Consider the following 14,471-nt stretch of genomic DNA (forward strand, 5'->3'; position numbering starts at 1 on the left):
TGGGCATTGTCGGCCAATTGGTGTTAAAGAAAGATAGGACTTTTTTATGTATGCTACTACAGCAGCAAGAATTATCATCGCAAAGTATTGGAAGACACAGGATCTACCCACTCTGGAAGAATGGCAGATCAAGGTGATAGACTATATGTGACTGGCTGAAATGACTGGCAGAATCCGAGACCAGGAGAAAGAGACGGTGGAAGAAGATTGGAAGAAATTCAAAATTTATCTTAAGAAATATTGTAAAATTAATGAGTGCTAAAATGTTGAGGTTATAGAAAAAAGGGGATTACAGCTGCAAAAGATTAAGTAAAAGAAAAGAACAAGGGAAAATTAGATAAACTTAAGGGGGAGGATTTGCTGAAACAAATTTGGAAATTGGGATGCAGAAAGGGGAGGTATGGGGAAGTCGGTGAAGTAAGGTTTAAGAAAAAAGGATTTGAAATTATACATGTTTGTTTATGTGTTTGTTTGTTTGTTTGTATTGTGTATTGTTTGTGTTTATATAAATTGTGAAAAACCAATAATTTTTTTTATAAAAAAGCAAACCGTCCACATCAATCCTACTTCTCCTGTTCTGATTTCCATTTTTGGTCTTCCAGCTTTTCAGACTTCTCCTCCCTTCCTTTCATGGAGATATCTAGTGCTTCTGTTTTCTTTGTCAGTGTCTCTACTTTAGTGGTCAAATTTGTCACCATTTAATGATTTTTATCAATTCGGGCTAATAGCTTCTCCAAATTTAACACAGGCCTGATGTTAACTGTTTTTGAACTGCCATATTCAAAATCTCCCTCTCCCTTGTTCTCAAAGCAGCCTATTTTCCAGCAGCACCTTTTCAGTTTGTCAAGGTCACAGAATAACTCTTTCCTAAGAGATCCTGTTTCCTGCAGTTTTCCAGCCCTCCCTCTTCCTTCCAGCCTGATACCCAATAACACATAAGATGTTTAACATAAAATCCAATTTCTTAAATTAAGATTCGAGTTAAACAAATAAAGCAAATAATTACTTTAAGAGAGGAACCATAAAACAGAAAAAAGAAAGAATGTGTCCAAGAGGACCCAGCAATTTAGGTGTCCAGATAAGAGTGGTTGTCTTGCAGGAATCCAATTCTCTTTAAGTGGCTCAGAGTAGAAGAAATATTTTCCTTCAAAGAGAAACAAACTTGTCGAAGCCTGTCTTGATTTTAGCGTTTTCAGCCAGCTCTAAGTCCTTTTAAGAGCTACAACTGTATTTTTTTAGAGAACTTTAAAAATTAGACTTTCATAAATCCCTCCGATCACACTCTTGGCATTGATATGATTCCTCCCCTGTATGTATTCTTTGATGAAATGAGATTTCCACATTCCTAACACTGATATGATTCCTCGACTGTGTGTAATTTTTGATGGGCTGTGAGACCTACTTTCCTGGTGAAGCTCTTTCCACATTCCAGGCACTGAAAGGGGTTTTCTCCTGTATGAATTCTTTGATGGACAGTGAGACTTTCTTTCCTGGTGAAGCTCTTTCCACATTCCAGGCACTGAAAGGGGTTTTCTCCTGTATGAATCCTTTGATGGGAAGTGAAACTTATTTTCCAGGTGAAGCTCTTTCCACATTCCACACACTGATACGGTTTTTCCCCTGTATGGATTATTTTATGGGAAGCTAAACTCAGTTTCCAGTTGAAGCTCTTTCCACATTCCACGCACTGATATGGTTTCTCCCCTGTATGGATTCTTTGATGGGAAGTGAGTGTGGAGCTGTTAATGAATCTCTTTCCACATTCCAGGCACTGAAAGGGGTTTTCTCCTGTATGAATTCTTTGATGGACAGTGAGACTTTCTTTCCTGGTGAAGCTCTTTCCACATTCCAGGCACTGAAAGGGGTTTTCTCCTGTATGAATTCTTTGATGGACAGTGAGACTTTCTTTCCTGGTGAAGCTCTTTCCACATTCCAGGCACTGAAAGGGGTTTTCTCCTGTATGAATCCTTTGATGGACAGTGAGACTTTCTTTCCAGGTGAAGCTCTTTCCACATTCCAAGCACTTAAAGGGTTTCTCCCCTGTATGAATCCTTTGATGGGAAGTGAAACTTATTTTCCAGGTGAAGCTCTTTCCACATTCCAAGCACTTAAAGGGTTTCTCCCCTGTATGAATTCTTTGATGGGAAGTGAGATCGTAGCTGTGATTGAAACTCTTTCCACATTCCATGCACGGATAGGGGTTTTCCCCTGTATGAATTCTTTGATGGGAAGTGAAGCTTATTTTCCAGGTGAATCTCTTTCCACATTCCACGCACTGATAGGGTTTCTCCCCTGTATGAATCCTTTGATGGGAAGTGAGATGGGAGCCCTGACCAAAGCTCTTTCCACATTCCATGCACTGATAGGGTTTTTCTCCTGTGTGAATTCTACGATGGGAAGTGAAACTGCTCTTTTGACTGAAGCTCTTTCCACATTCCACGCACTGATACAGTTTCTCCCCTGTATGATTTCTCTGATGGGAAGTGAGATCGGCACTCCGAATGAAGCTCTTTCCACATTCCAAGCACTGATACGGTTTCTCCCCTGTATGATTTCTCTGATGGGAAGTGAGATCGGCACTCCGAATGAAGCTCTTTCCACATTCCAAGCACTGATACGGTTTCTCCCCTGTATGATTTCTCTGATGGACAGTTAGACTTTTTTTCCAGGTGAAGCTCTTTCCACATTCCAAGCACTGATACGGTTTCTCCCCTGTATGAATTCTTTGATGAACAGTTAGATGTTCTTTCCTGGTGAAGCTCTTTCCACATTCCACGCACTGATACGGTTTCTCCCCTGTATGATTTCTTTGATGGGAAGTGAGATCGGCACTCCGAATGAAGCTCTTTCCACATTCCAAGCACTGATACGGTTTCTCCCCTGTATGAATTCTTTGATGAACAGTTAGATGTTCTTTCCTGGTGAAGCTCTTTCCACATTCCACACACTGATAGGGTTCGTCCCCTGTATGAATTCTTTGATGGGAAGTGAAATGGGTACTCTGAGTGAAGCTCTTTCCACATTCCACGCACTGATAGGGTTTCTCCCCTTTATGAATTCTTTGATGTGCAGTGAGATGGGAGCTGTGTCTGAAGCTCTTTCCACATTCCACACAGTGATATGGTTTCTCCCCTGTATGAATCCTTTGATGGGAAGTGAGATGGGAGCCCTGACCGAAGCTCTTTCCACATTCCACACACTGATAGGGTTTCTCCCCTGTATGAATTCTTTGATGGGAAGTGAAACTGCTTTTTTGACTGAAGCTCTTTCCACATTCCAAGCACTGATAGGGTTTCTCCCCTGTATGGATTCTTTGATGAGAAGTGAGCTTAGCCCTCTGATTGAAGCTCTTTCCACATTCCAAGCACTGATAGGGTTTCTCCCCTGTATGAATCCTTTGATGGGAAGTGAGCTTAGCCCTCTGATTGAAGCTCATTCCACACTCTAAGCAGTGATAGGGTTTTTCCCCTGTATGAATTCTTTGATGTGCAGTGAGATGGGAGCTGTGTCTGAAGCTCTTTCCACATTCCACACAGTGATATGGTTTCTCTCCTGTATGAATTCTACAATGGCAAGTGAGATTGTGACTGTGACTGAAGCTCTTTCCACACTCCAAGCAGTGATAGGGTTTCTCTTTTGTATGAATTCTTTGATGGGCAGCCAAACTCTGTTTCCAGGTGAAGCTTTTTCCACATTCAAAGCACTGATAGGGTTTCTTCTCAATGGGATTTCTTTGATGGGAAGTGGAATGGGAGCTCTGTCTGAAGCCCTCTCCACAGTCTGAATCCTGATATGGCTCCACCACTCTGTGGATTTCGTTGTGGTCTCCCTTGTTCTTCATTTCCAATTCATCACGACCTGAAACTAAGAGGCAAACGGATTAGAGTCTCGGGAAGAAGTGCAGTCCCAAATTACGGAACAATGCTAATTAATGCTTGGGACAGGGGAACAACAGAAGCGAGTTAGATGTTATAACATTCCTTTTGTTCTGTAAAAATGTCTAGTTTCGTATACAAATCAAGTTGAATATTAGATGTTTTCTCTCTCAGGTTTTTAAAAGTACAGCTTAACCTGGTAATGTCATTTTGTTCAAATTTAAATATGCATCTGTACTATCTTCATAAATAAAATGTGCTTTTATTGAAAAAGGTGGCCAAGGCGGGAAAGTTTGCTGTTAATTTTTTTAAAAAATACTTTTTATTGTATTTTCTTCATCATACACATCCAAAGAAAAACAACCAATTCAGAAAAAAGAAAAGGAAGGGAATCATTAAACAAAAAACCAAAAAGACACTAAAAAGAAAAAAGAAAAATAGAAAAGAAAAAATGTGCAGAAGATAAAAACATACAACAATTAGCTAGCATCGACTTCCTTCCCTCCTGATTTCGGGTTTCTACTTTTAGTAATTTTATCTTACTGCTGGTATTGATTTCTAGTTTGTAGCATCGGAAGATTTAAGTCAAACCTACTGTAGTTGGTAAGTTACTAAAATTACCCTCAATATAGACCATAAATTTGTTCCAGTCCTCTTTTAACTTTGTATTTTTTTGATTTCTGATTCTTTGCGTCATTCTTGCCAATTCTATAAAATCGTATAATTTCATTTGCCAATCTTTCACCGTTGGTAAAGTTGAACTTTTCCAATTTTGGGCAATTAGCATTCTAGCCGCAGCTGTTGCGTATTGAAACAGGGTTTTATCTTTTCCCGGTATTTCTTTTCCAACCATCCCTAGTAAGAAGGCCTCTGGTTTTTTGGGAAATGTGTATCTGAATATTTTTTTTAACTCGTCATATATCTCATTCCAAAATTTTTTAATTCCCTCACATGTCGACCACATATGTATGAAATTCCCTTCATTTGTTTTGCATTTCCAGCAGGCCTTGTTACCAGTCTTATACATCCTGTTTAATTTTTCTGGCGTTAAGTACCATCTGTATATCATCTTTTCTAAGTTTTCTCTGATTGCAGCGCTTGCTGTAAATTTTATTCCCTCGTTCCATAATTTCAACCATTTCTCATATTCTATATTATGACCTAAATCTCTTGCCCACTTTACCATGACTTCTTTAATCTCTACATCTTTTGTATCCCATTCCAATAAGATATTATACATTTTGGATAGTAACTTAGATTTACTTTCTATTATTTCAATTTGAAATTTGGATTTCTTTTCGTTCATTCCTACTTTCTTGTCTTCCGTCCATATTGCATTAATCTGATGGTACTGTAACCAACCCTTCAACTTTCCCTTCAACTCCTCATACGGTCTTAATTTCCAGCTTTCATGGGAACTTATCAGTAGATCTTCATATGTCAAACTTTGCTCTCCCAAATTTGTTTTTTTGATTGATAAGATATCTGTTGGGGACAACCACCAGGGTGTTTTCGGTTCTAACAATTTTTTGTTTCTTTCCCAGACTTTGTACAGAGGACCTCTAATAATATGACTCGAAAATCCTTTATGTGCTCTTCCTTTACTTAACCAAAGGTAGGCATGCCAACCAAACCTGTTATCTGCGCCTTCGAGTTCCAATAAATCAGTGTTCTCCAGGGTTATCCAATCTTTAACCCAACATAAGCAGGCAGCTTCGTAGTACAATTTTAGGTTGGGTACCGCGAGCCCTCCTCTCTCCTTTCGATCTGTGAGTAATTTAAATCTGATCCTTGGCCTTCTTCCCTGCCATATGAATCTTGAGAGAGTTCTCTGCCAGTCTTTGAATATTTTAGTCCCTCTAATAACCGGAATATTTTGGAAAAGGAACAACATCTTGGGGAGAATATTCATTTTTATTGCCTCCATCCTACCCAACCATGAAAGGTTAACTCTGCTCCAGACATCCAGATCTTTTTTAACTTTGTTCCAGGTCATTGTATAATTGTCTTCGATTAAGTTTATATTTTTGGGTGTAAGCCAAATACCTAAATATTTTATTTTTTTGGTCACTTTAATTCCGTGTTGTCTCTCTAATTTTTCCTTCATATCATTTCTCAGATTCTTTGTTAACATTTTTGTCTTTAGTCTATTCAATTTAAATCCTGCTAGTCTACCATATTCCTCTACTATTTCCAGCGCCTTCTCGATACTTCCTTGCGGCTCTTCTAAAGATAACATCAGGTCGTCCGCGTAAGCTTTTAGTTTGAACTCCTTTGATCCTATTTTGATCCCTCGGATCTCAGGCGTTGATCTTATTTTGTTTGCCAAAACCTCTAGGACCATAATGAATAAGAGCAGGGAGAGGGGGCAACCTTGCCTGGTTCCTTTTCCAATTTGGAATGTATTTGTAAGATTACTATTTATTACCAATTTGGCAGATTGGTTTGAATATATTGCCTGTATTCCTTTCAGAAATTCTCCCTCTATTCCTGCTTCTTCCATAGTCTTTAATAAGAACGACCAAGAGACATTGTCGAACGCCTTTTCTGCGTCTATGAAGATCAAGGCCGCTGGTATGTCGTTGTTAGTTTCCAAATATTCAATTAAGTTTATAGTGTGTCTCACATTGTCCTTCAAGAATCTATTTGGTAGGAAGCCTGCTTGGTCTTTATGAATTAGATTTAACAGGCACTTTTTTAATCTGTTTGCCATGATATCGGCATACATTTTGTAGTCGTTATTCAATAGGGATATTGGCCTATAATTTTTAATACACATTTTGTCCGTATCTGGTTTTGGAATTAATGTTATGAAAGCTTCCCTCCACGACTCAGGTGTTTTCCCTCCTCTTAGGATGTTGTTCATAGTATTGCAGAGCACTGGTAATAATTGATTTCCTAGAACTTTGTAATATTTAGCCGAGAGGCCGTCCGGGCCTGGAGATTTCCCTATTTTCATTTTTTTTATCACGTTTTGGACCTCATCTATGTTGATGGGTTTATTTAGTTGAGATCTTTCTTCTTCTGTGATGGTCTTCCCTTTGTATCTCTTTAGATATCTTTCTATTTGGGTTGGGTCTTCTTCTCCTTTCTTATATAATTCCTCATAGAATTCAAATTTTTTTTTTTATTTTCTTATTGGGTCTACTATCAGATCTTCATCTACCTTTATTTTGTTTATCGTATTCTGTTTCTGTCTTTTTCTCAATTGCCAGGCTAGAAATTTTCCCGTTTTGTTCGCTGACTCAAAATATCTTTGCCTCATTAGCTTGATTTTCCATTCAATTTCTTGACTCGTCAGCATCGAATATTGTGTTTGTAGCATTTTTATTGTTTGAATGCTTTGCTCGTCCTTCGGGTGGTCTATTAATTTTTTATCATACTCTCTTAACTGCTTAAGTATTTCTTCCTTCTTCTGCTGTCTTATCTTCCTCTTGTAATTATTTTGCTGGATAAATAAACCTCTTACTACCACCTTACTGGCGTCCCATACCACATCTATGTTTGTTCCTGTGTTCAGATTCAAATCAAAATATTCTTTTAAGGTGGTTTTGGCCTTTTCAATAACATCATCATTTTCTAATAAATATTCATTTAACCTCCATCTAAAACCTCCATGTGTTACACCTTTGATTCCCAAAGTTATCGAGTTGTGATCTGAGAGTATTCTTGGGTGGATTTCACAGCTTGTTACTCTTAAGGTAAGTGCTCTTGAGGTCCAAATTTGGTCTATTCTACCCCAACTTTTGAGTACTTCTGGAAAGAAAGTGAACTGCTTTTCTGTTGGGTGTTTATATCTCCATATGTCTATTAAATCTAGGTTTTCTTCCAAATCTTGAAATGATTTCGGTAACTCCTTGGTTTCGTTTTCTGTTTTCCGTTTGTCTATCAATTTCTGGTGTCGGCACCGCGTTGAAGTCTCCCAATAATATCGTCTTGTTGTCTTCTAATTCTAATAATACTTGTTCTAATTTCTTGAAGAACTCTGGTCTGTTTGTGTTTGGGGCATAAATGTTAACCACGTTGATCTTTTCTCCCTGAAAACTGATTTGAACCCCCAGTATCCTTCCCTCCTCATCCTTGTATATCATTTTTGGTTCCCATTTTTCATTTACATATACTACCACTCCTTTTTTTTCCTCTTCCGTAGAGTTTATAAATTCCGTCCCCAAATGCTTATTTACTAAAACATGTTTATGCTTTTTAGCTACATGAGTCTCTTGAATACAGATTACATCCAATTTTTTCTTTTTCAATACACTTACTATTTTATTCCTTTTGGCTTTTTCATTCAGACCATTTACATTCCATGTTAGGATTTTAAGGTTCATTACCACTTTTATCTACTAATAAGTCAGTGATTTGCTGGTTTGGGTTTAACCGGATTAGATTCGGGTGGGTTTGTTAAAATTAAGATATATTCAATATGCTAAGTTGTTCAGTATGCAGTAATAAATCTAAACAAATGTTAAGAGCTGGAGAAATATTTGGGAACATTGACTCTGGACTGACTTGGTCAGTCAGCTGCCTTGTGGTGGGCGATGTAAGAGCAGAGGAATAAAAATGGGAAACATTAACTTCTTGTCATGTGACAAAGACACATGAGAGCAGAAGCAGCAAAGCAGGCTGGGAAGTGCTGGGACTGCACAATCAATTGGGCCTACTAGAGTTATTCAGGCCTAACTGCTAACTGTTGAGTCACTCTGACATGTGACTTAGCAGCCAGTTTCTCTGTGTGTTCTCTGAAAGATTTCAGTCAGAGTCAGTGTGCCTCAGTTGTGAGCAGAGTCAGTATGGAATCTCAGTCAACCTGTTTGGAACCATGTTGTTTATGAAGAAGTTTATTTTAACTCAGTAAAGCTCTTAATTCTTTAAAACTTTGCGTTATTAATTTACGCTGCGCGTCACTTCTATGTGCTGAATTTTTTTTTTTGTATTTTGAACAAATGTGTGTAGCAGCTAAACATTTAACGATGATGTGCATCACCTTAAACCAATTTGAATGTTTTCTTAAATTTTCGACATCTCAGAGTGCAGCAGAAACTTCTCATATCAGTATTATTAATTATTATTATTATTATTATTATTATTATTATTATTATTATTATTATTATTATTATTCAAGTTACCTTACAGTTGTATAGCAGGTTACATAGGCTTCAGGTTACAGACTCCGCTAACCTAGAAATAGCACCTCAGGTTAAGAACTCTGCTTCAGGATGAGAACAGAAATCGTGCTCTGGCAGCGCAGCGGCAGCAGGAGGCCCCATGAGCTAAAGTGGTGCTTCAGGTTAAGAACAGTTTCAGGTCAAGAACAGACCTCCAGAACGAATTAAGTTCTTAAACCGATGAACCACTGTACTTAAATGTTACATTACTGTGAGAAGTTACAGGGGACGAGGCAGGGGGCCTTCTCGGTAGGGGCAACCACCCTGTGGAACGCCCTCCCATCAGATGCCAAGGAAAGAACTATGCAACTTTTAGAGGACTTCTGAAGGCACCTCTGTATTGGGAAGTTTTTAATGTTTGATGTTGGGTAAAAATAATAAAATTATCATTATTGTTACTACAGGGTTCACTGCCTGAGATTCAAAAAGCCTGGCTCTGTTTTGGGATGGAGTTTGTTTGGTTCAGTCGTGGAATCTGTGCCATCTCCAATGTCAAGCGACTCTTTGGTCAACCAGAGAGAGACAGAAGCAAGAACAAAAGCAGGAAACTTGACTGAAGCTACTTCAACACCTCAAATCACTCTGAAGCCTACATTTAAGAAGGCCTGGGCAGTTCAGATAGCCTGATCATGGTTTTAAACGGCAAAACTGGAGGAAGAATATTCACAGGGAAGACAATCAATAGCCATCCATCCAAGGTTTGCTGTGGGAGTGTTAACATCCCAGGTGCTGTGGGTGGCGCTGTTGAGCCCCATCGAAATATCAGAGGTTCGTCACATAGAGAGATGTCTTGAATTACAAAACAGATAGGATGATCCAATAGGGAGCCTTACCGAGAGAGTCCAAGATCCCACGATTTTCCTCCATGACTTCCTTATGGAGAGCTCTCTGGTCAGGATCCAGCAACGCCCACTCCTCATCAGTGAAATGGACAGCCACATCTTCAAAGCACACTGGACCCTAACAGAACAGGAAAAAGGCTGTCCTCTTAGAGAACATTCACTTGGCTCTGTTGTTTTCTACAGCGGCCAGACCCCTCTCTGCCTTCCTCATCCCTCTCTCCTGCTGCAGCTTCTGCCTCGGAGTCTGGGCTGCTCTCTGCCACAGACTCCCTCTGCTCCCTGAGCCCTCTTCCCTCTCCAGCTTCAGACCCCTCCTCCTCCTCCTCCCAGTTGGCTCCCTCTTCTCTGGCTCCTCCCACCATTCCTCTGCATCCAACTGTGTCCTGCCAGTCTGCATCCAAGCAGTCCTTCCCCACAAGGCTCCTTCCCCCTACCTGATCTGGGTCCACAGCTGCTGCCTCCCCTCCACCACCATGAAAAGATGAAGGAGCAGGTCTTGGGGGCATCATTCCGTCACCTGGGAGAGACCAAGGTAAGTGGAAACCGTGAGTGCCTGCTTCTCTCAGAGGTGAAATAGTGCATCTCTAAGTACAGATGGGGCTTTGTCCAAGTCTCCCCTCCTAGCTTACGGTCCCGCTCTGCTTTAATGGAGGCAGCGGGAGATCGTTGGCAAAGGAAAAACAAGGATGACTGAGGGTAATTCTCCTTGCAAGTTGCCCCCAGGGACAGGGGGGAACGGGCTTCACTCCCAGTTCGTCTCGGTACCAGGCTCCGGCTCCGGTATGGATTGCGAGAGGCAGGGAGGCGCTGAGTGCAAAAGCCCTTCGCCTGCCAAAAACCCTCCTTCGCCGCCATTAAGAAGCAGAGGTTCTCCTGTCAATCAGAGCTCAATTTGGACTAATGTACAGGCATTTCTGGAAGAGATAATAAACTGTGGAATTGAACCAGCTGCAGTAAAAGTCTTACCACCTGAGTACATTTGGACTCATTTGTACCAATTTCATATAATAGCTGTGCAAAAATACATCTCCCCCCCCCCTCTGAGCTCCAGGTGTCTTCCCTCAAAAGATGCAAAGAACTCAGAGATTAGTTTCAAAACCAAGAGAATGTGACAAAACGGGGGAGAAAACACTCCTTCCTCCTTACCCAGAGGCCTCACTCTGGCATCCAGCGGAGTCTTCTCTGCCTCAGAAGAAGCAAGACCCATTTCTGCCAAAGGATCCTTCCTCTGAAAGAGCAACAAGGATTCAAAACAGAGAATGGGGAGAAGGGTTAGAGAAGGAATGGCAGAGGCAAGCGCTTTCGGGGGACAGAGGTGAAAGCTGCTTCCTGCTTCTGCTAGACTGGTGTCTGGGGTTGGCTGCCAGGACCATGAAACATTGGTCCTCAAGGATCTTCACTGGCTCCCAGAACGTTTCCCAGCACAATTCAAAGCCCTAAACGGCCTCAAAGGCCCAGTATACCCAAAGGAGCGTCTCCATGAACTGAGGTCCAGTTCTGAGGGTCTTCTGCTGATTCCCTCACTGTGACAAGTGAAGTTACAGGGAACCAGGCAGAAGACCTTCTCCACAGTGGCCCCCACCCTGGGGAATGCCCTCCCATCAGGTGAGAAGGAGATAAAAAAACTGCATAACTTTTAGAAGACACCTGATGTCTTCTTATGCTTTTATATGTGCTGGAAGGCACCCAGCCACATGAGTGTCATAAATAATAATAATAATAATAATAATCTTTCCAAAAAGGATGGACCATTAGGAAATGATTTGGGAATACTCTCCCTCCTCTTTGGAGCCCCTTGGGAGTATCCAGAGGAAAGTCTCTCTCACCTGCTGCTCTGCCTGCTTCCTCTCCTCTGCCTGACTCAGGAGGAAACCTTCGGCCAGGGCCACCGCCTGGGAACTGGTCTCCGCTCCGCATTCCCTCACCCAGCTCTCCATCTCCGGGGGAAGGACAGCCAGGAACTGCTCCAAGATCACCAGGTCCAGCATCTCAGCTTTCGTGTGCCTTTCTGGCTTCAGCCACTGATGGTCAAGGTGGTAGAACTGGCTGCAAACCTCTCGGGGTCCTTTGGCCTCCTGGTAGCAGAACTGCCTGAGCTGCTGGCTCTGCACCTCTGAGCAAGGGGTGTCCTCCTCACCCAGGATCTTCTGCATGGAGTTTTCCCAGAATCCCTCACTGCTCCCCGTTTCCATGGCATGGCCTCTTCCTGCTTCAGGGCCAGCTGAGTCTTGCTCATCCATCTGGGCTCTCCGGAAATCTCCAAGAGATCGGAAGGAGCCCCTTGTTCCTCTGCCAAGTTCTGTGTGTCCACAACCAAGAGAAGAAGAATGTTCCCTGAGCAAGTGTAGGGAGAGGAGGAGGAGGAGGAAGAAGTCCTGTGATCTGTGAATGACAAGTGAGTCATTTATATGAAGTGTAATCTGGAGCCAGGGCAATAGTGGGGGTCCCTTCCAACCCCACTTCATAGTCCAGAGCTTCGCCCCAACCCAGCCATATCTGCTTGGGTGGCTTTGTGAGCAGCAGGGCTCATGTCTAGCTCCAGCTACCGTCCCTTGGGGACTTCCTGCTCTGGATCCGAGGGGACGGTGGCAAATCCCTCTGGGTGGAACTGCCCTGGAAGACGCCTCGGAAACTGGCCCCAAATGCAGCGGTTGGGTTCTCAACTGGGTTCCCTCTTTTACTAATGGCATTTCTATCCCACCTTTTCTCCAACAGGCTTCAGGTGGGGTCAGGGACTGGACCCAAGAGGAATGCTGGAGACCCCCTTCCCTCCTCCTGAACCTTCCCGAGAAGAGGACAGTATAGATTGACAACAGTGGTTTGCAGAAGGTCATGGTTCAGAGGCTGCAGAGGGGAGAAGCTGGGAAATATTGGGAGAGGAGCAGCAGGAGGAAGAAGCAGCACCAGGGGAGAGACAGCTGACAGACTCTGTGTCTTCAGAAAGCATTCCTGACCCTCCTTCTCCCAGGACCCAGCGTGCATTGAGAGTAGGAGAACAGGAAGCTCAGAGGCAGAAAGCACAGATCAGCCGACGCAGGGATGACGTAGAAGAGGAGAGACAGAGGGGTGGGACTTTACTCAGAACAACGCCATTACTGCAGTGAAGAGGCGCTGTTCAAAGTCTCTCTCTGTAAATATTGAATAAAGGACTCGGCAGGAACTCTTCTTGTTGTCTACTTCTTGGCTGGCCACTGGGGGAGGGATGGGATTCCCTGAAGCCTGACAGGTGGCATCTACCCCTCCTCATTGAAGACCCACGAAAATCCTTTGGCATACATGTAGTTCCTGTTTTAAAATACCTGCATTGGTTGCCAGTTCATTTCTGGGCCTAAGTTCATCAACAGACCAACGCTTTATATTGTTTAGTTGGCAATGGAAGAGGAGAAAGGCCCATGACTCTCCCTTAATCGAAGCACAACCACAAGGGCTTTGCCATGTGGAATGCTCTCTGTTCACTCTGTTGTGTTTCCCCTTTATTTTTGGTCGCGTTCAAACCAATTCATTAACCCAAAAGTCATACGCTGACCACTGACAATGAACCTGATGTCGCAAATTAATTATGCTGCTTTTCTGATATACAAATGGCATGAGAAGAGTTGCTTTATTTAATTCTATTCTTTATTATACCTATGATCCTTCTTTATAAAACCCAATAAAAAGTTATTCAAAAAACAAGAGGAAACAACACACACACGCGCGCGCACACACGCACACACACGCACGCGCACACACACACACACACACACACACACAGGCTCCATCTGTGTTGCATCTGATATGTTAGCAGGCTTTAAATTAATCACCAGAAAACGAAAAGGTTAGCAAAGAACATGAGAGGAGAAGACCAGAAGGTTTTGGGGGAGCAAACAGGGTTTCAAACTGAAAACAAAATATTTGTGTGTTACTGTGACAAATACCAATTGATGTTGTTTCAAAACAAATATGTGCTGAAATTAAAGCATATGTCCAGATGGGGGATGCAGAAATATTTCTCTCGTTTTTTATGGCAGGGAAAATGCCAAGTTAAAATTAAGGTTATTGCCAGATGCCAAGGGAAGCGAAGGAGGACGTGACCCTCCTTTCTGTTTGGGCGCTTCTTTGGATTCCTGGATTTCATCTTGGATAAAAAGATATGGGGGGGGGGTACTGGATGCCCCCTTTCGCCCATCTCCTTTCAAACATGAACAGCATCTCTTGCCAGAAAGGAAAATAAGGGGAGATAAAATAAGGGGAGAGCCCCCCTCCCCCCGGAAGCGGAGTTTGCGAAGGAGACCCCCCCGTCCAGCTGCCCCCCCCGCCTCGAGCCTGGAAACTCCCGGGAAGCGGGGCCAAGAGACCCTCCCTTTCGGGCCCCCCCAACCCCCTCCCTCCTCCCTGTCCCCGGCAAGGCTCCTCCCTCCCTCTTCCGCCCCCTCCCCCTCCCGGGCCTGGTCCGGGGCAGGAGGAAGAGGAAACGCCGGGATTTTACCTCAGCGTCGCGGGGCAGGGAGTTCCGCAGGCTTCCCCCGAGAGGAGCCCGGCCGGCGAAGGCGAGGCCGGAAGGGACGTCAGAGGGGGGGGAGGAGCGGCCCGCCTTCCTTTCCTGT

At 42.8% G+C, this 14,471-nt stretch overlaps 1 protein-coding gene across 1 annotated transcript in view; it reads right to left on the reverse strand.

Annotated features, from left to right (window-relative positions):
- Nucleotides 1-217: 217 nt before the first annotated feature.
- LOC310712778 (uncharacterized protein) overlaps nucleotides 218-14,471 on the reverse strand; it is an 84,684-nt gene continuing 70,430 nt past the window's right edge. The window contains exon 6 of the mRNA XM_083516119.1: nucleotides 218-3,858. Within this exon, the coding sequence (XP_083372245.1) occupies nucleotides 1,346-3,858 (2,513 nt within the window). The 3' untranslated portion in view covers nucleotides 218-1,345. The remainder of the gene's footprint in view (nucleotides 3,859-14,471) is intronic.

This window comes from Podarcis liolepis (assembly GCF_965112155.1).
Source record: "Podarcis liolepis genome assembly, chromosome: 7".
In the NCBI taxonomy this organism is placed as follows: Eukaryota; Metazoa; Chordata; class Lepidosauria; order Squamata; family Lacertidae; genus Podarcis; species Podarcis liolepis.